Here is an 18,426-nt window from a genome sequence, read left to right as displayed (position 1 = left end):
GCCAGGCTACGCTAACAATAGCTACGCAAACCATTGCGGCGGACTTGAAACGCACAGGAAGTAGTCAGTGTCTTTAATTGTAGCTATTAGCTTAGCAATTCCACCCAGCACAAACCAACAGGGGGTCCATTAACCAAAACACCCCCCACACCAACAAAAATAACACACATGTGACGTATTTTGGGCCACCAAAATAGCCTTATCTACTCACCGCAAGGCATGCTGGGTAGTCAGTGGGCTCTTCCCCCCTCTCCAGGGCAAGAAAATGATGTAATATATATTGTCAATATACATCCCTATATCATGTTTTTTTTGGGGAAATTAATCAAATAATTAATCTATTATTAGTCAAAACACATTGAAATAAAAGTGATGTGTAGTAGTATTCTATTTGTGTAGTATTATTACTATTTAACAGCATAAAGCGGCATGAAGAAATCAATTTGAGGCTAACCGGTTAGCTCGCTAGCTAGCAGGCGTCTGTAGTGCCTGCAGTAAAAGGGTTGCGTAACGCGATGTAAACAATGAAAAATAACGTTGTAAAAGTGACTATAGGTGACTATACTCATGTCTGTAGGGCTCTAATCATGTTTTTAAAAAGTCCTAAAAATGTTTTCTATGCTCTAACTACGAAAATATTCAATTTATCATCACTGACTTCTATTTCGCGGTCTGGAAAAAATAACCACAATGAAGGAGGCGTGACTGTTAAATAAAAAGCTGTAAAAAATGTAAATATATATTATTAGTAGTAGTATTAGTGTTTGTGTGTGTTTATTTTATTGTGTTGGATCACAACCGTCCACTGACTGCTGTTATTTTTCTCACCAAAACAAGTGCTGGTCGTCAGCATAACTGAGATGAGATGCTAATGCTAATAAACAAGCATTGCCTGTTCCTGGAATTAGCAATCGAATAAGAATGTGTTTACTTTATTATCATTTCGACAGCGGTCCTGCGTGGAAGTCACATTCTTACATAAGAAAAGTGGAGCAGGACAACCCGGACAGGACGTAAACACACCAAGCCACGCCCCTGTCAAATCACAATGACTATATTTTCTAAAAGTCGCCTTCGTATTGGCTACTCCCTCTTAGTCCCCGCCCCCCAACCGAAGAGCGCGTTAGCATCAGTCCGAGGTTCAAGCTAGCAGTCCCGCAGTCAGCGGCCGTGAGGTCTCACGGCAGCAACCATGAAGTTCGTTCGCTTTATTATGAAAAATGCCGCCCTGGCCAGCGTACCCAAACATATCGAACATTTCTCCAAATTCTCTCCTTCGCCGCTTTCCATGAAGCAATTCCTGGACTTTGGTGAGTGCTTGTGACATTCAAACATGCTAGCTATGTGATTGCGGTAGCCGTGCATTTCAACCTAACATTTCACGTCCGACATGTTTTTTTCTGTAAATTAATTTGAATGGGGAATTAAACGCCAGGGTGAGCTGGAGTTGCCCGGCCGTGTATGTGGTCACCGGCTAGTAGGATTGCGTCAGAAAGACTACCCTACTACTCTACTACTCGTACAGTTGCCATCTTTGCATTGTTGGTCCAGTGAAGCCTCCTAATATGACACTTCCAATGTTATAGTGAATTCCTGCATAATAACTAATGTGTAAATGCTGCAAAGGTGGCCAATGCAGTCTGTGTTGCCTTCACGGTCTTATCTTTGGCATGTTATTGTGAGGCTCCTTCACTGTGTCATTCAGGGTCCATAAACGCCTGCGAGAAGACGTCTTTCGCCTTCCTGAGGCAGGAGCTCCCGGTGCGACTGTCCAACATCATGAAGGAGATCAACCTGCTTCCCGGCAAGCTGCTCACCACGCCGTCCGTGCAGACGGTGCAAGGATGGTGAGTGTCCCAAAGTTCGGAACCGTGGTTCAACCTCGCCTGGACACGCCCCCTTTTAAAAGAAGGCCAGTTGCGTCCTGGCCGAGCTTCTTGTTTCATAACATCACGGCGTCGTCACGTCACGCTCACGCTGACAACAACACCCTTTGACCAACTTGTACTCGTTCCAGCCGGATCTGCTGGGAATGGGAGGGAGGGAGGGGCTTGGGGGGGGGGTCTCCTCAGCTGTGAACTTTAGCCCAGTTCCTCCTCATGTGACTTTGTTTTTCCTTCCCACATGTTCCTTCACTCTGTTTTCTTACGTGTGTGTGTGTGTGTGTGTGTGTGTGTGTCATCAGGTACATCCAAAGTTTGATGGAAATCCTGGAATTCCTGGATAAGAATCCCGACGACCACAAAGTTCTGGGAGAGTAAGTTAGTCACGTTCACTCGCTAAACATTCCACATTGGACAGCTACTCGCAGCTGGGCTCTATTTATAAAGGACTGCCCACTCAGGGTGAATGGGATGTGTTTTCTGTGGTGGGGGGGGGGGGGGTATTTTCTGAAAAAAAGGCTAATTGGATCAAGAAGTCGGATATCATGAATGTGCTGGGATCCACTGGAATGACAAATCTAAACTACAAGAATTGAATGAAATAGTGATCATAAAAGGTGGTTGCAATGGAAGGAGAGATGGTCTTGATATCAGAGTATGACCGATTGACAACATCATATCCGTATCGTTTTTTTTTGCGACCTCATCAAAGTGCTGGTTGTGGTGATTCTGAGGCATCCACCCCCCCCCCTCCCCCGTCCAGGTTCGTGGATGCCTTGGTGACCATCAGGAACCGGCACAACGACGTGGTGCCGACCATGGCGCAGGGCATCATCCAGTACAAGGAGGCCTTCCCTCAGGACCCCGTCACCAACCAGAACATCCAGTACTTCCTGGATCGCTTCTACATGAGCCGCATCTCCATCCGCATGCTCATCAACCAGCACAGTCCGTAACCATGACAACACACACACACACATATACATTAATGTGCTGATGATGGATGTTCTGCTTGGTCTCTTTAAAGCGCTCATCTTTGACGGCACCACCAACCCGGTTCACCCCAACACCATCGGCAGCATCGACCCGCACTGCCAGGTGGGCGACGTGGTGGAAGGTATGGGACCAGGCGCCTCAGACCGACCCCCCCCGCCCCCGCTTCTCACACTTTTTTTTTTTCCACGTCAGACGCCTTCCACAGCGCCAAGATGTTGTGCGAGCAGTACTACCTGCGCTCGCCCGACCTCTTCCTCACGGAGATGAGCGGTGAGTAGCGTGAATTTCTCCGAGGGCGGGGGGGGGGGCGCCGTTTGTTCATTCACACCGCCTCAACCAGATACCCGGGAACGTTTATCTTATCGCCTGATTGACGCGGTTAGGTAACACTTGTTTGTCTAAATATGATGATCTTCAACCCGTAGCCTTGTTTGCCTTTTTTATTGATATAAGCAGGAGGAACTTTTATATAACAATATTGATATTTTTATGTATTTAATATTCAGGTTCATTCAGGTCTTGAGTTCACATTTTAATGATGTGGACTGATTAATCCAGGCACACAGAATATTGTGTTGAATTTATTTGATATCTATATTTACATTGTGAGCTATATGGACATGCTATATACCAAAATACATTTTTTCCATTTATTTCTCTTGGACATAAATTTAGTCAAAATGTGTAAACCACAATGCATCAACAACACATCAATGCTTGTTTTCCATGAAAAGAACCATTTATATGATTTATAACACCAATTGTCATATTTCACCCCCCAAACTGCTCCATACGTGATGTCTTCTCGTCTGATTGATATTTTCAAATATGACATAGCCTTTTTTGGCGTTTCTTGGAAATAAGGAGTAGACGCTTCTCAGGGAGCCGCCGTTCATTCACGGGAACGTTTATCTTATCGCTACACTTCGACCTGCTTGACACGGTTACGCAACACTTGCATGTGTTTAAATATGAAGATCTTTAGCCCGCAGACTTGTTTGTCTTTTTTATTGCGATAACCAGGAGGGGTTGGCGTGGGCAGCCATTTTAAATCGTACATTTTTAATGTCATCAGGCAAGCCAACTCGGCGCCACAAATAGATCGAGGTCCTTTGCCGCCGTTGTCCGGCATGTTAGCGATATGGAATCGAATGCCGCATTCCAGGGAGACACGGAAGAGGCGTTCAATGCCAGACTATACAGCGCTTGTGTACACACCCCCCCAAGCCTAGTGCTGGTGCCAGATGGACCCGAGGGCCCGCTTTAAGTTTCGCCAGCGGATATTAGGATAATAAGATAGCTTAGCCCGGCATGGACGACATCCTCCAGTGGAAAAGGGCGTTTAAAACAGCGTTTTGCTTTTTTCTCCCACGCAGGCAAGCCGAGGCAGCAGCAGCAGCCCATCAGCATCGTCTACGTGCCCTCGCACCTCTACCACATGCTCTTTGAGCTCTTCAAGGTACACACACACACACACACACACACACACACACGTTAGCGGCTAGCGTAGCATTTACGGTCTTCTTCCGGAGCAGAACGCCATGAGGGCCACCATCGAGACGCACCACGACAGGGACCTGCCGCCCATCCAGGTTCTGGTGTCTCTGGGAGGAGAGGACCTGTCCATCAAGGTGTGGCACGAGCATTGGCATCATTGGCACAAAACTTCCTTATCACAAATGTGTGTAATTGTTTACAACACAGTATAAAATACTTTTTTAAAAATACAATTATTCATATAAAAATATGTTCAAAACAATTCTAAAAAGTTTTAAAATAAATATTAAAATACATGAGAAATTATTAATATTATTATTAAGTATATCTTTTTACATATGTTAACTAATTCTAATACATATTAAAAAATATATATATAAAAATTCATTACATTAAACAAATTAGAATAAACAACAAATATTTGTAATAAAATAAATTTAAAACAATTACTAAACAAATATATAAAAATTGTGTGTGTATATGTATACATATATGTTATAAAAATATTTAAAACGAATTCTAAAACTTTTTTTTAATAAAACAAAGCATAAAATCAATAAAATAATGATTAAGATATAAATGTTAAAGATACATGTAAAATAAATCAACAGCAATAATATATTTGAAAGATAATGTCCACATGATGGACTGGTTCTATGCAGCAATATGAGCTGTGCTAAGCGGCAGCGCTATGCTGCCATCTGCCGTACGCAGTTGGAACGACAAGCTCCAGTCACCAGTCCCATGAAAGGGGAACACGCATTTCCCATTATTTTTTTTTACAGGTGTTGCGCTGTTTAAATAACATCATTGAATAAATAAAATGGATCTAATTTACTCCTTTTAAAAATTATTGATTTTAAAACTACATATAAAATAATTTATGCAAATGATGACAAGATTTCTCACATTCCCACTCTCTTTTTTTCCCCGCCAGGTGAGTGACAAGGGAGGAGGGGTTCCCTTCCGGAAGATCGAGAACCTCTTCAGCTACATGTACTCTACCGCCCCGGCACCGCAGATTGGAGAACACATTCGGCCTCCACTGGTGGGTGGATGAGAGGGTGTGGTTCTGTTCAGTATGCAGAATAGTCTATTCGTAGTATTTGTTTTTAATATATTCAGGGCCGTGTGCCAACAAGTGTACCCCCAGAATTGGAGGGTGGGGGGTACACTCGGACGCCCCTGCTTTATAGTATGATTAGAAGCAAGACCATCAGGTTTTCATGGCCATTTGTGTCTGGGTCTGCAGGCCGGCTTCGGTTATGGGCTGCCCATCTCGCGTCTCTACGCCAAGTACTTCCAGGGCGACCTGCAGCTCTTCTCCATGGAGGGCCACGGCACAGACGCCGTCATCTACTTGAAGGTGGGACCAAGACACACGCTCCACACCCCATAAGGCCGCAAACGGGCCATTAGTCCCAGGTTAGGGTTTTGGGTTACAGTTAGGGCTAAGGTTAAGGTTAGGGGTTGGACTTAGGGTTGCGTGACAGGTGTTCCATGTCTATGGTGCCCCCCCCCCAGGCGCTGTCGACAGACTCGGTGGAGAGGCTGCCAGTGTACAACAAGACGGCCCTGAGGAACTACAAAGTCAGCCAGGAAGCCGATGACTGGTGCATCCCCAGCAGAGAACCCCTGGACCTGAGTAACTACAGGGTGGCCAAGTGAAGCCTCTTCCAGAGCGTGTAGAACCCCCGCCACCCCCACTCATACACCCACCCATCCCACCCCCTCGGCAAGCATTCCTGCGCCATCACGGACCAGTCATAGCGCTAGCATCTTTTTTTTCGCTCCCACTTTGGCTTCTTTTTGCGAGGGAAGGGACACGTGTGGCGAGACTCCGGCGAGCGGCGCCATCAAGGGCGGCGCCCGGCCCGGAGACCGAGGAGGACGGACAATCTGGGTAGAAGGTGCCGAGCTGCAGGGTGAAAGTCCACCCAAAGGATCCTACTTGAAGCGTCGTGGTCCATTCTGTGCATGCATTTGAACAAAGTGTTGCATCTTTTCAGTCATGTGATCTCGTCACCATGGCTACCATCACTGTGCCTTTGTGACGCCCACGCGCATGTTTCCTCATACAAGGTGAACTCAAATGCTATTTTTGATAACTGGTGTGAGGACTGCTTGTGAATACTGTAAATAGAGCAGATTATTAAAGACCACTACTGATGGACATCTTGGACTAGATTGATTGGTCACCAACATGTGGGTCTGCTCTGACATCTAAACGTCGGCTTGGACGGAGGGCTCGGGAATGTCACGGAAGCGGAGGAAGCGATGAAGGCGGGGGGGCACGGGGAGCTGCCGGATGCGGTCGGTCCCCGTGACGAGGTGGGGTCCCATCAGCAATCGGACCCGCAGGCGGCACAGGTGAGCGAGGCTGGGGGTGGAGTCTGGATGGAGGGGAGGGGGGGCTTAGGTAGATGTATAAATATTACTTTGCTGAGAAAACGGAGTTTGTGGTACCAAAGAGCGGGTCGGGCCTCCACGTCTCCTCAGCCCGTCTCCCACACAGGATGACCTTCAAGGAGGTCGACAAAGTGGACCAGTTGGCAAAGTGGAGGAGATAATTCACGACGTCACTGGCGGCGTTCTCCAGCCTACGGGGCAGAAAGAACGTGACAGAAGAAAAAAAGGAGGAAGAGTGAAAAGGAGGAAGACGGACATGCACGGCTGCAGCAGCGACGCAGGTTCAAGTCCCGCCTTCAGCAGACGGGGGAGCCAGTAGCGGGCATCCTGGATGTGACGGAGCGCCACCGCCAACATGTCCCCCAGCTCCTGTCGTCTCAGTGCCATGTGGCCCTGGCGCCGCGCCCCCGCCGCGTCGTCGCTTGGCTGCCACGGAGGCGGGATGGGCCTGAGGAAGAGCACCGCCTCCAGGAGCGGCATGTTGGACGGACGCAGGACGTGACCCCACTCGTCCTCACTCAGACGGGCGCCCGCCTCCAGCAGCACGGTGGTCACCTTTGTGGGAGGAACCCTAGGCCGAGGTCAAGGTCACGCATGAGGAAGTGCGTGTTTGTGTGTTCGTGAGAGACGGTGCAGATCTCACAGGGCATCGCTTTGCAGGGCGGCGTGGAGCGGGGAGCGGAACCCCAGGAGGCGGGTGCAGTCTTGGCCGTCGGGGCTGAAGCCTTCGCTCAGAAGCAGCCTGGCGCTCTCCTCCTGGTCGCCTTCCGCCGCCAAGTAGAGCGGACTCACCATGCCCTCGCCGCGGTCGCAGGCGCGCTCTGTGAGGGGTATGAGTCTCCGAAGGATCCTGAGGACAGGAATGGTAGGTTACCGTGGCGACAAGCCACACCTCCAGAAAGCACAAGGCAGGTGTGAGTACCCGCGATGGCCGAACTGGGTGGCGGCGTGAATGGGGAGTTGGGGCCATTCCTGACTGCAGGCCATGTTCGGGTCGGCGCCATGACCCAACAGGACGTCCACGCAGGCCGTATGACCCTCCTGAGACGCCAGCAGCAGAGGCGTGGCCAGGTCAGCGGCCTGCGCGTTCACATCTGCGCCTTCAAGGCACAAAAGAAGAGACGGCGTCAAGTACACGAGCGCCACGTACAGGACTGACGGCACGCCGCCTTCCTACCGGCGTCAACGAGGACCTTTAGACATTCTCGCCGTCCGTACTGCGCCGCCAGGAAGAGAGGCGTGACTCTGTTGTCGTCGCGTGCCTCCAGGTCGGCCACGCGTGCCAGGATGCGCACCACCGCAGTGTGACCCTGCACACGACAAGGTCAAGGTCATCCTACACACGCCGCATGATGACTCAAATTAAAATACTCATCCATCAATCATCTATGTCACTCATCGTCAGGGTGGCGAGAGGCGGGGTAGACCCTGGACTGGTGGCCAGCCAATCACAGGGCACATATAGACAAACAACCATTCACACTCACATTCATACCTATGGACAATTTGGAGTGGCCAATGAAGCTAGCATGTTTTTGGACGCACGCACAGGGAGAACATGAGATGCCCAAGCGGAGAATCGAACCCAGGTCTTCCCACTATGTATTTACATAATTCAAACAATGACGAAAAGTAAATAGATATACAAAAGTATAACTAGAATACGTTAGTCACCTGATACACGGCCTGGTGAAGGCAGGTCCAACAGGAAGCCGTGTGCGTGCCGTTGACCTCGGCGCCTTTGGCCAGCAGCAGCTGCACCACATCCTTGTGGTCGCCGCTGACCGCTGCGGGACGACAGCGGCGGTGAGCCCACGCTACAAACACACAACCTGCTGTTTTACCTGCGTAGAGAGGACAGGACAGGTCATTGGTGCACTGGTTGACGTCGGCGCCGGCTCTCACGAGGATGCGGACCGCTGGCAGGCAGCCACACCGCGCCGCCAGGTGACACGCAGACTCTCCCTCGTGGGTGGCAGAGTTGACGAAGGACCGGACGTCCCAGGATGAGCCGCCTGAAGACATGGAACTATAATGTTTGCATTGTGGCATGTCGAGTATCAAACATCGTGGGACAGGACACGCCTTCCGGTACCATTCACTGAGGCGGCAGACAGAATTTCCTTCAGGCAGCCCACGCTGCCGGATGCGGCCGCCTCATGCAGCGCCGTCCAACCTCGGTTATCCGGACAGTCCACGCTGCGACCCTCACGGATGAGCCTCCTCAGGCGCCTCCTGCAGCCCACACGAGCGGCGGCGGCCACGCTGGACACCGTGTCCTCGTAGCACTCCGTGAAGTCCATCGCGTCCTCCAGGAGAGGAACCAAGCACACAACATCGTTACTGTCCATTACTGTGTACAATGTTCTAATGCTAGCAAACGACAACAACTCTCCTGAAAAAAGTTAAAGACTTACCGAAAAGGAAGAAAGTTGACGTGAGTCACATCTCCTCAGCCCACTTCCTTTATTTTAAATAATCGCTTCGTCTGTATTGGTACTAAACTATACAAAATCACACTTATATGGCTTAAAATCAATACATTCGAAAACGTAGCTTGAGTGCATCAGACCGCTCTCAGGTCGCAGTTTTGTGACGTCACCAAACACCCCGGATGTGTACGTGACGTCTGTTGAAGGCCACGGAAACGACTGACTTTTAAGAATATTGTAAATATATATATATTTAAAAATCGGTGTATGACGCCCCACTCCATTTTGATCCCATTTCTCTCACTCAACGATTTAATTTTCCCGGAAGTCACTGCAAACGTTCTTATGAATAAAAGACTACTTTTAGCGAAAAAATAGGACTGACTTGTGGATTTCACCAAGCTAAAAAAAACATTGAAAATAGCAGAAATATATAATGGCTAATCGTGGTTCAATTCAATCACAGTAAATTCAGGCAAAGTTGTTGTCTCTGATTTATTTTTGATCAATCAATATACTGTACATACAGTAAATGTAATGTCCGTTGTTGTCCATCAGGTGGTGCAGTTTCACCAATGTATGCTTGGCTTGCTGATCCAGTGATTTAGTTGCGCTCGCATGACGATGGCTCAAAGTTGACTTTTTCCTTATATGGTCATGGTCGTGACGTGTGGTCCACTCGGTGTTCAGAACCCAGTCATGGTTAAAGTATGAAGACCGAGGAGCAGAGTGAAGGATCACGGAAAGGAGCTAAAAGCTAACAACGCCTTTCAAGTTGCCAAAGGGCGGGAGGGCGTGGCTTGAGGTGAGCAAGCCGAGCTCCTATTGGCTGAGAGGCTTTTCCCGGGCCAGCGTGAGGAGGGACAGGACAAGGATGCGATTGTCTTCCAGGAGTGGACATGAGCACATCTGTGGACACCTAAGGGGAGGAGGAGGACATTTTATCGCTGTTTGTTTGGCCGGAAATGAGCAAGGGGGGATTTATCGTCGAGCACTGAGGAGGAGCAGCGACGCGAGAGCTCACCTGGTCGGACGCGGAACTCTCTGTGAAGCATGGCCGAACATGAGAGTCTGGCATTCGGGAAAGCAGACTTTGTGCTGCTGGACAATGTCTCCATGGACGAGTTCATGGCCAACCTCAAGCTCAGGTGAGCTAACGTCGCTTACTTCCGGTGGCGAGCCCACTTAAAAGGCAGCGGCTGGTGTCGTTTTTGAAATGTTTAATGTTGTCGGGAAAGTGCTGCAACAGGTGCCGCTGTCAAACTTTAACGGTGACGTCACCCGATGAGTGGCACACCTTATAACGTGACGTCATAGAGACCGCCACTCAACGTCTAATTTCAAAGCTATTAAATCTAAATCTACTTTTTTGGTGTTAGTGTTCCCTCATCAAAGCTGTCTTAAAGTCTATTTTATAGTTATTCTCTCTTACCAAAGCTAGCTGAGAGTGTTTATTACGCTGTTCCGGCTTGTCTATGCTATTTAAAGTCGTCTTATTTTTACTATAGGTCACGTGTCATGTGACGTCATAGAGTCCTCAACTCTGCACACTTTCAAAACTAGACGTTAGAGTAATTTTCTAAATGATATTGTCTCTTATCAAAGATTGCTGAAATTCTACATTTTGTATTTTTTTATGTTATTGTTGTTTTATCAAAGCTAGCCAAAAGTCTTATTGTTAGTATTGTTAGTTTTGCGTTATTGTTCTCTCATCAAATTATGTTCTCTATTATCAATGCTAGCTAAAAGTATGTTTTTGTTATTGTCTCATCAAAGCTAGCTGGTATTAAGTCATTCTCTTATCAGAGCTGGTTATTCTCTCATTAAAGTCATTTTTAAAATGCTACTTTGTTATCATAGGCAGCAGAAAGTACACAAGTTCCGAGGTTATTGTCTGTTATCGAAGCTACTAAGTAAATCTGACTTTTTTGTTGTCTCCTTTAGCTAGCTAGCTAAACTTCTACATTTAGTACTGTTAGTTGTACTGTTAGTTTTTGTTACGTTGCCCTCTCTTATCAAAGCTAGCCAAGTTGCTTAAGGGTTCGCCGGGGTCAAAGTCGGTGTCCTGAAGCGGCACTACGTCTTTTGTCTTTGTGCTGCATTCAGTGTCTCGGTTGTTTGTGACGCCTTCAATGTTTTTCCAAACACCCGTGGACAGAGCTGATTGCTACCGGAAGCACAACGCTAGTGCACGAAAAGAAATGGAAATGATGCCACTTGGCTCCAATTAGTGACCAAGAAGTCAGGATAGAAACAATTGGAGGAATACGGTGTGGCGTTCATGTGCAGTCCCGGGGCCTGATTTTCCCGCCCTGCTCCCCACTTGTTTGTTTTCCCGTCGGCCGGCGTGCCGGTGAGTCTCGTTGCATGCAGATTCTTCTCTGCAGAGGGCGTGACCGGCTTGAAGCGTGGCAACAGAGCTGATGAAGTATCAGCTATAACGTTCCCAGCTTTTCTCCTCACTCCTGGTGACAATCTAGCCTGGACGTGGGCCCACGGAAACACTGTGCCCCCCCCAAAAAACGTAGACTCCAACCTCCAAATAGCTTTCTACTGAGTGGTGCCCACTCCTTGGGGACAGATGACTGGCCCGGACAAAGGATCTGATTGGACCCTGGCACTGAGGCAGTGGTGGTGGGGACCGGTGGGGACGGCGGGGACCGTGGGGACGGTGCACGCGGGTCTGAATGTCTTTATAAGGCAGCGGCGCTTCCTGCAAAGCTGCTTTTGCAAATAATTATAGGCAGGACTGTTTGTTTTAGTCTGGCAGGAAGTCCCGGGAAGAGGGGCGGGGCCTGCAGCGTCTGGCACAAATAAGCTCCTCCAGCAGCCACCAAAGGTTTCCTCTCTCGCTCTTCCAGTCGAATGGGATTCTTTCTTTGCAGCGACGTCCCCACGTCCACGCCGCTTCAAATGCTTTGACCTCTCAACTGGGGGACAGACGGGAAGGAAAGTGAAAGTGGCCATTTCCTGCCCTCTGTGTCTCTCCTCGTATTTCAGAGTTTCCTGCCGCCGCGGGCGACCTGTCCTCTGCAAAGTGGTCATGTGACACGGGAAGGGAAGGGCGGGGCGTTTTTTTTATGATCCATCCTTCACTCACTGTCAGTCCATTCCTCACTGCTCCGTTGTCTTTTCCACTCATGACTTTCTTCAGACTTCCGAGTGTCCTCATGATGTCCATAGCGCCACCTGGTGCTTTGTTGACTGAAAAAGGACCCTTAAGACCTTCTATCTTTTTGTTGTCATCAAGTCATGTGACACGGCAGGGCGAGGGGTGGGGTTGATGGTGTGATGCCCATACAAATGTACCAGTTTGTTTCAGGTCTGAGGTTTGATTTTTGGTGTCGGGGGTGAGTTTGTGGTTTGGGGTCAAGGGTACAATAACAGAGCGGTCCCCCCTATAGGGGTTGGGTTTGGGGTGAGTTTGGGCAGTAAGGGTTTGGAGGTAGGGTTCAGGTGAGGGGTTAGCTGTGGCTAACGGGGTTTGGGGTCATGGTTTTGCATCAAGGCTTGGGGGGGGTTTAGGGACTAGAGGTATTGTTTGGGGTTACGCTACTGTCCTATAATTTCTATACATTTTGTAGATGTTAAAAGTATGCTAAGATGGCTGAAGCGTGAAAAATGCAATAAGGATGTCATCATCAATCCCAGTGACCATGTGACACGGGTGGGCAAGAGGCGGAGCTTTGCCCTTTGTACCAGTCTTATCAGCTGCAGCAGCTTTGTTGACTTTGTCCTTCAGGCAGTAAAAGTGTCCACGTACGTAGCACCCCCCCCCCACTTGTGTGGGTTCAAGACCCAGGAACACTGTCCGTGGTCCAGGACCCCAGTCTGGGTCTTGTACGTGTCCCATCCGGTGCTGATGTTGTCCTCTGCAGCCCAGACGAGCCCGCCTGGAGATTTCCTGCCTCTCCCCTCAGCGAGACAGATTCCTGCCCGGCGGGGCCCGGCGGGGCCCGCTCGCCTGCGATCCAGCAGTCAAACGTCCAGTCTCGCCACAAGAATTTCCATACGAGCCTCTGTAATCGGAACCACATTACCGTCCTTACGTAAACACGGGCCCCCGTTCATGGAGCTTGATTCTGAACCCCCCCCTCCTCCATCCGTCCCCTCCCCAAATAAGTTGAGCAGCTCTCGCAGATGTCTCATTTTGTGGACTTGGCAGGGTTGGCAAGCAGGGGGCGGGGCCTCCTTACAAAAATACTTTGTGCCGTTACCTTAAACTGGCGTCTGTTACATCACTTACACATCCGACTGCACTCCGGGTCAACGTTTGTGAATAATACCGTTAGCATGTTAGCATTGTCGTGGATAGAAATAGTTGGAAGGTTTCACCCACATTCTTCCTGTCTTGCACACCAGCCAGTTGGGGCGACGGCGGAGTGAGTCAGGGTGCTGATGCAGCACTTTTTCTTTCAGGCCATGATGTCATCGCACTTAGTCCCTTTAAGAGTCCCCAACCTCCCACTTGGCATCACCAGCCACGCCTGCTTCTTTTTGTTTTACACCTCATTGGACCCGGGCCCGATTTCAGGGGGAACCGGTTCTGCACCCCCCCGTCCCTCCCAAAAGGTCTTTAGCACGCCACTAAAGTGTGTGTTGACAAAGAAAGGATCTGATTACACACGGCTCCTCTTTCTTTCCTTCAATGTCCCGTCTGGTCTGGCCGTGGGAGCGTCCCGGAACGGGAGCATTCCCCCCGTCCAAGTGCAGCAGCAGATCACATCGCATGCTCGTCCCGGTGGCGGGTGGGTGGGCGGATGCCGGATAAACTGTCCCGACTCCAAACAAGAGCCATAGTGATGAATTGGAACGCACGCAGATTATCTCCTCACCCTTCATAATGCCCGACGTGACCCCGCAGCGGCGACACGCCAACGCCGACCGCCACGTGTTGGACCCCCACCCCGTCTTATAACACACAGATATTGAAGGGTCCAATGTAGGCGTATAAACGTATGCTGCTTTGGGTGGCACGTGACAACGCTAACAAGCTTCATATCTTACTGGGTACAATGAAGAGCCGAATCATCATCACAAGCGACTGATGGTTTGGTCTCACCATCTGCTCCACTGTCACGTAGAAACACACACGCAATAACGCACACCACACAATAACGCACACGAGGGGATTAGGGAGGCTTCTGGGTCGTAGCAGACACCCAGACACGCTTTATGCAAATCTACTTTTCTTCATGGTTCAAGTCTTTGCTACAAAAATGACATATTTCCTCATAAAAAATAAAATAAATAAATAAAATTAAAAAATAGCATTTTTGTGTTTTGTTTCTCATATTAAAATTTTTGCTAAACATAAAAAATTTGAATGAAAAAAAAATTTCACGCTAGTAAAAGGACATTTTGTTCTCGTATTTTGCGTTTATTCATGTAAAATTGTGACCTTTTTTTCTCGTTATTGTACGACTTTTGTCCCACGATATTTTGACTTTATTCTGGTAAAATTCTGGCTGATTTTTCCCAACTTTTACTTTCTTCTTGTGAATTTTATTCTCGTAATTATTACTTCATTCCTGTAATATTGTAACTTGAGATTTTTGCTAAACAAAAAATTTCAATGAAAAAAAATATTTAATGCTACTAAAATGACATTTTGTTCTCGTATTACGCGTTTATTCATGTAAAATTGTGATCTTTTTTTCTTGTTATTGTACGACTTTTGTCCCACGATATTTTGACTTTATTCTGGTAAAATTCTGGCTGTTTTTTCCCAACTTTTACTTTCTACTTGTGAATTTTCTTCTCGTAATTATTACTTAATTCCTGTAATATTGTAACTTCTCCCAACCAAATAAAAAAAAACAACTGTTTCTCATAATATTATGATTTTTTAAAATTATTATTAATGCTAATGTTAGCATGCTCGCAATGCTAACATGCTAACTTTGCCATGCTAACACCTAGCATGATAGTGGTATTTATGTGTTTACACATGATATACCCAAAAATGCTCGTATGCTAATGTTGCTATGCTATGCTATCACCTAGCATGATAGATATAAATGAAAACGAAAATATGAAAATGGCATACTCGCATACTAGGGTTAGCATGCTAATTATCAGTGGCAGTGCAGTGTGAAGGCATTCACACAATTATATGTTTTGACTGTGCTGGGGGCCAATAAAAAACAGCCAATGGCCCCGAATGGCCCCCGGTCCCCTGCTTTATGCTACTGCGGTGTAGAATCGCCTATAAATGCAGAAAGTTCGAAACAGACTTCCAGTGAGCCACGAGGGACCACCACAGAGTTAAACATTCCAACTTGGCTCAGTCACATCACGCATACGCACACATGCACGCACGCACATAAAAACACACACACACACACACACACACACACACACACACACACACAGGAGCAGTGCGGCCTGGGTGGATCTCTTTTATGGTTAACTTTGGGAGGAGCACGAGCCATTTATGACCTTTTCTCACCATCGGGCGCCGCCTTTTCCCCTCCTCCTCCTCCTCCTCCACAGAAGTGGAGAACATGTTTTATTTCATCCTGTTAGGCTAGCCAGAACCAGCGCCGTTTGCGAGACTTGTGAGGCTGCTGATGTTGGACCTGTTCTAGTTCTCCTCCAAGCGGGCCTTTATGGGCCTTGCTGAGTTCACTGCCAATAGGAAAGGTTCCCACCCAAAGAAAATCACACAAAATCCACATCAAATCATACAAAAGCTGCAAAAATAAAAAAGTTATAGCAGGAAATAATATTAATGATGACGTCATCGTCGGCCCACGTGGGGGCCACGATGGACGAGGGTCCGTTTTTCCAGACAAAGACGTCCGTTTGACGCCTGAACAATGGAGCGGGGCGCACGGCGGGCGCACGGCGGCCTCCTGGCGGCGGCGAGCGAGGGCACAATGGAGCTTTGACCCGAACTGCATGCTAGCGTATAGCGAACAATGCTCTTCTTCTAGTTAGCCTGCTGCTAACGCTGTGTAAATAAAACATATTAGTGTACACTAGAATGTCCCCAGTAGAATCACCTGCATTCATGATCCCGCAAATTCACTCATGTTACGAGTGTGACTGCAAATATAGGGGTGTTATTTCATGTCTACATGTCTCTAATAATGTTACAAGCCATATTTAGAAGTTTGTAAAGGTTTTCTATGTCTTGGGTCTTATTATGTCTTATAATAAATATAATTATTATATAAAAATTATTATTATATATTATATTATAATTATATATTTATATAAAAATATAATTATTATGTGTTATACCATGCTTAGATGGCTCTAATAATATTAAAAGGCGCATTTAGAAGGTCGTGAGCAGGTTTTTAATGTCTTATTGTGTAATATTAATGTAAAGGTGACCATAGGGGTGTTATGTCATGTCCGGAGGCCTCTAATTGTGTTAAACCACATTTAGAAGGTCATAAACAGGTTCTTTATGCTATTTATAAGTAAGGGAATCGTCACTGGAACCAATGAACTGTGATAAACGAGGGATTACGGTATATCATTTGAATCCATGACCCTGATCCCATTGTGGCAGACAGTCAAGTTTTATTGCAAATGTTGAGTCAAAATCATGACTATCCAGCTCGATTGAGGGTTTAATGGGCGTGACAATTCCATTATATAATATGGGGTGGGCGGGGGGGTCTACTGTAGGCCAACATTCAGCATGAGTCAACAGCATTTGAAGTGACACGGCTCACTATTTGGCAAGGTATCAGAGCCGCTTGTCTGGCTGGCGGAGCAGACGTCACACGTGCCGGCGAAGACGAGGTGGAAGCAGAGGGCAGCAGACGCTCGGCCGTGCTGAAGAAAGAGGCCATTCTTCTTTTGCGTTGCTCTTTGAGGGGGGAGGACTGAGGGACGATATCAGCATGACAGCCAATATGGAGCATGTGGAGTTGGAAATGCTTGGAAAATCCACTTTCTCTATAAATGTGGCGTGTTTTTCCCGGGCAGGTTTGAGAAGGGGAGGATCTACAGCTACATCGGCGAGGTGGTGGTGTCGGTCAACCCCTACCGCGCCATCAACATCTACGGCCGTGATGTCATCGAGCAGTACAAAGGCCGCGAGCTGTACGAGAGGCCGCCGCACCTCTTCGCCGTGGCTGACGCCGCCTACAAAGCCATGAAGAGGCGGAACAAAGACACCTGTATCGTCATCTCAGGTAACACAGTGCAAAAAAGAAAGAAAGAAAAGCCACAATGGGGAAGAAGCGCCTTCCAGTGGTGAAACATGGAAGTACAACACTTCCTGATGTTGAAAGGAAGTCATATAAACATTAGCATAAGATTAGCAATGGCTTGTGTTGTGTTTTGTTTCCGTCGCAGGGGAAAGCGGCGCAGGGAAGACGGAAGCCAGCAAGTACATCATGCAGTACATCGCCGCCATCACCAACCCCAATCAGCGGGCTGAGGTTGAGCGGTGAGCGTCTCTCCGCACACGGTACGTCAGACTCTGGGGGGCCGTCCCGAGTAACCGTGGCCCCCGCCTGCAGGGTGAAGAACATGCTGCTCAAGTCCAACTGCGTGCTGGAGGCCTTCGGGAACGCCAAGACCAACCGCAACGACAACTCCAGCCGCTTCGGCAAGTACATGGACATCAACTTTGACTTCAAGGGGGACCCCATCGGGGGCCACATCAACAACTACCTGCTGGAGAAGGTACACAGATATGCTGCTAGTGGACAAAATGGGAGGAGAAGGACAAAAATATATACTACATATGTACTACATATGTACAGCGGTATGAAAAAGCTTGTTCTTTTCTAAATGATCAGCCATTCCAGGTAAATATATCACATAGCAGAATAACACAGTGATAGGTGAGGGAAAGTGTAGAATCATGATGTAAACAAAAGTAGGCAGGTGCATACATTTGGGCACCCCAACACCCCTCCTTTCCTACAGGTTGGGTTCTTTTGTCTAAAACTTGTGTGTATTTACCCCCCCCCCCCCCCCCCCCCCAGTCCAGAGTCATCTTCCAGCAGGAAGGAGAGCGGAGCTTTCACTCCTTCTATCAGGTAAATCAATCTGGGTGAAGGTACAATAATATTGCATGTGACAAACTAGCCTTCATCATTCTCCACACTGCATTTTTTGGGGACTAAATAACCCACCATGGGGCCAAAGAACATCAAGAGTGCCAACGGTTGCATAGACGCTGCATTTAAAGCCATAATTATTCCCAGTAAAAAGTCCATCCCTGCATTTTGAACACT

The 18,426-nt window shown here is 47.9% G+C and overlaps 3 protein-coding genes across 6 annotated transcripts in view; 2 read left to right on the top strand and 1 right to left on the bottom strand.

Moving 5' to 3' along the window:
- The first annotated feature begins 1,141 nt into the window (after nucleotides 1-1,141).
- Nucleotides 1,142-6,549, top strand: pdk2a (pyruvate dehydrogenase kinase 2a). The gene is made up of 11 exons (XM_058065901.2): nucleotides 1,142-1,310; nucleotides 1,706-1,847; nucleotides 2,186-2,257; nucleotides 2,647-2,831; nucleotides 2,911-3,000; nucleotides 3,072-3,149; nucleotides 4,256-4,338; nucleotides 4,415-4,510; nucleotides 5,314-5,424; nucleotides 5,629-5,742; nucleotides 5,901-6,549. The coding sequence occupies exons 1-11, from the start codon at nucleotides 1,193-1,195 to the stop codon at nucleotides 6,042-6,044; spliced, it is 1,233 nt and encodes a 410-aa protein (XP_057921884.2). The 5' UTR covers nucleotides 1,142-1,192; the 3' UTR covers nucleotides 6,045-6,549.
- Nucleotides 6,138-9,417, bottom strand: asb3 (ankyrin repeat and SOCS box containing 3). Of its 3 annotated transcripts, none has more exons than XM_058065899.2 (10): nucleotides 9,203-9,417; nucleotides 8,881-9,094; nucleotides 8,618-8,800; nucleotides 8,460-8,572; nucleotides 7,963-8,095; nucleotides 7,708-7,885; nucleotides 7,429-7,635; nucleotides 7,042-7,356; nucleotides 6,843-6,976; nucleotides 6,138-6,769 (listed from the first exon to the last, which is right to left on the bottom strand). In XM_058065899.2, the coding sequence occupies exons 2-10, from the start codon at nucleotides 9,086-9,088 to the stop codon at nucleotides 6,600-6,602; spliced, it is 1,641 nt and encodes a 546-aa protein (XP_057921882.2). In that variant the 5' UTR covers nucleotides 9,089-9,094; nucleotides 9,203-9,417; the 3' UTR covers nucleotides 6,138-6,599. The 3 variants fall into 3 exon arrangements, with proteins under 3 accessions (XP_057921882.2, XP_057921883.2, XP_057921881.2); XM_058065900.2 differs by having other exon boundaries at nucleotides 8,630-8,800; XM_058065898.2 differs by having other exon boundaries at nucleotides 8,460-8,800.
- Nucleotides 9,418-9,796: 379 nt separating this feature from the next.
- Nucleotides 9,797-18,426, top strand: part of myo1d (myosin 1D) — a 32,707-nt gene continuing 24,077 nt past the window's right edge. For both annotated transcript variants that reach the window (XR_013627490.1, XM_078791276.1), the window contains exons 1-5: nucleotides 9,797-10,365; nucleotides 17,165-17,373; nucleotides 17,537-17,630; nucleotides 17,704-17,869; nucleotides 18,175-18,228. Coding sequence is in view for 1 of the 2 variants with exons in the window: in XM_078791276.1 (XP_078647402.1) it covers nucleotides 10,271-10,365; nucleotides 17,165-17,373; nucleotides 17,537-17,630; nucleotides 17,704-17,869; nucleotides 18,175-18,228 (618 nt within the window). In the remaining variant the exon portion in view is untranslated. The remainder of the gene's footprint in view (nucleotides 10,366-17,164; nucleotides 17,374-17,536; nucleotides 17,631-17,703; nucleotides 17,870-18,174; nucleotides 18,229-18,426) is intronic.

Source organism: Doryrhamphus excisus, linkage group LG6, assembly GCF_037039965.1.
Source record: "Doryrhamphus excisus strain RoL-2023G ecotype Guam linkage group LG6, RoL_Dexc_Guam_v1.1, whole genome shotgun sequence".
Taxonomy (NCBI): domain Eukaryota; kingdom Metazoa; phylum Chordata; class Actinopteri; order Syngnathiformes; family Syngnathidae; genus Doryrhamphus; species Doryrhamphus excisus.
This window is presented reverse-complemented; position numbering and strand designations above follow the sequence as displayed.

Excerpts from the sequence above, each read along its gene's own strand:
- asb3 (XM_058065898.2), bottom strand. The coding sequence starts at position 9,088 with ATGGACTTCACGGAGTGCTACGAGGACACGGTGTCCAGCGTGGCCGCC. Across the intron at positions 7,886-7,962 it reads AAAGGTCCTCGTTGACGCCG|GCGCAGATGTGAACGCGCAG; the intron begins GTAGGAAGGCGG and ends TGTGCCTTGAAG. Across the intron at positions 7,636-7,707 it reads ACCCAGTTCGGCCATCGCGG|GATCCTTCGGAGACTCATAC; the intron begins GTACTCACACCT and ends TCCTGTCCTCAG.
- pdk2a (XM_058065901.2), top strand. The coding sequence starts at position 1,193 with ATGAAGTTCGTTCGCTTTATTATGAAAAATGCCGCCCTGGCCAGCGTA. Across the intron at positions 5,425-5,628 it reads AACACATTCGGCCTCCACTG|GCCGGCTTCGGTTATGGGCT; the intron begins GTGGGTGGATGA and ends CTGGGTCTGCAG. Across the intron at positions 5,743-5,900 it reads ACGCCGTCATCTACTTGAAG|GCGCTGTCGACAGACTCGGT; the intron begins GTGGGACCAAGA and ends CCCCCCCCCCAG.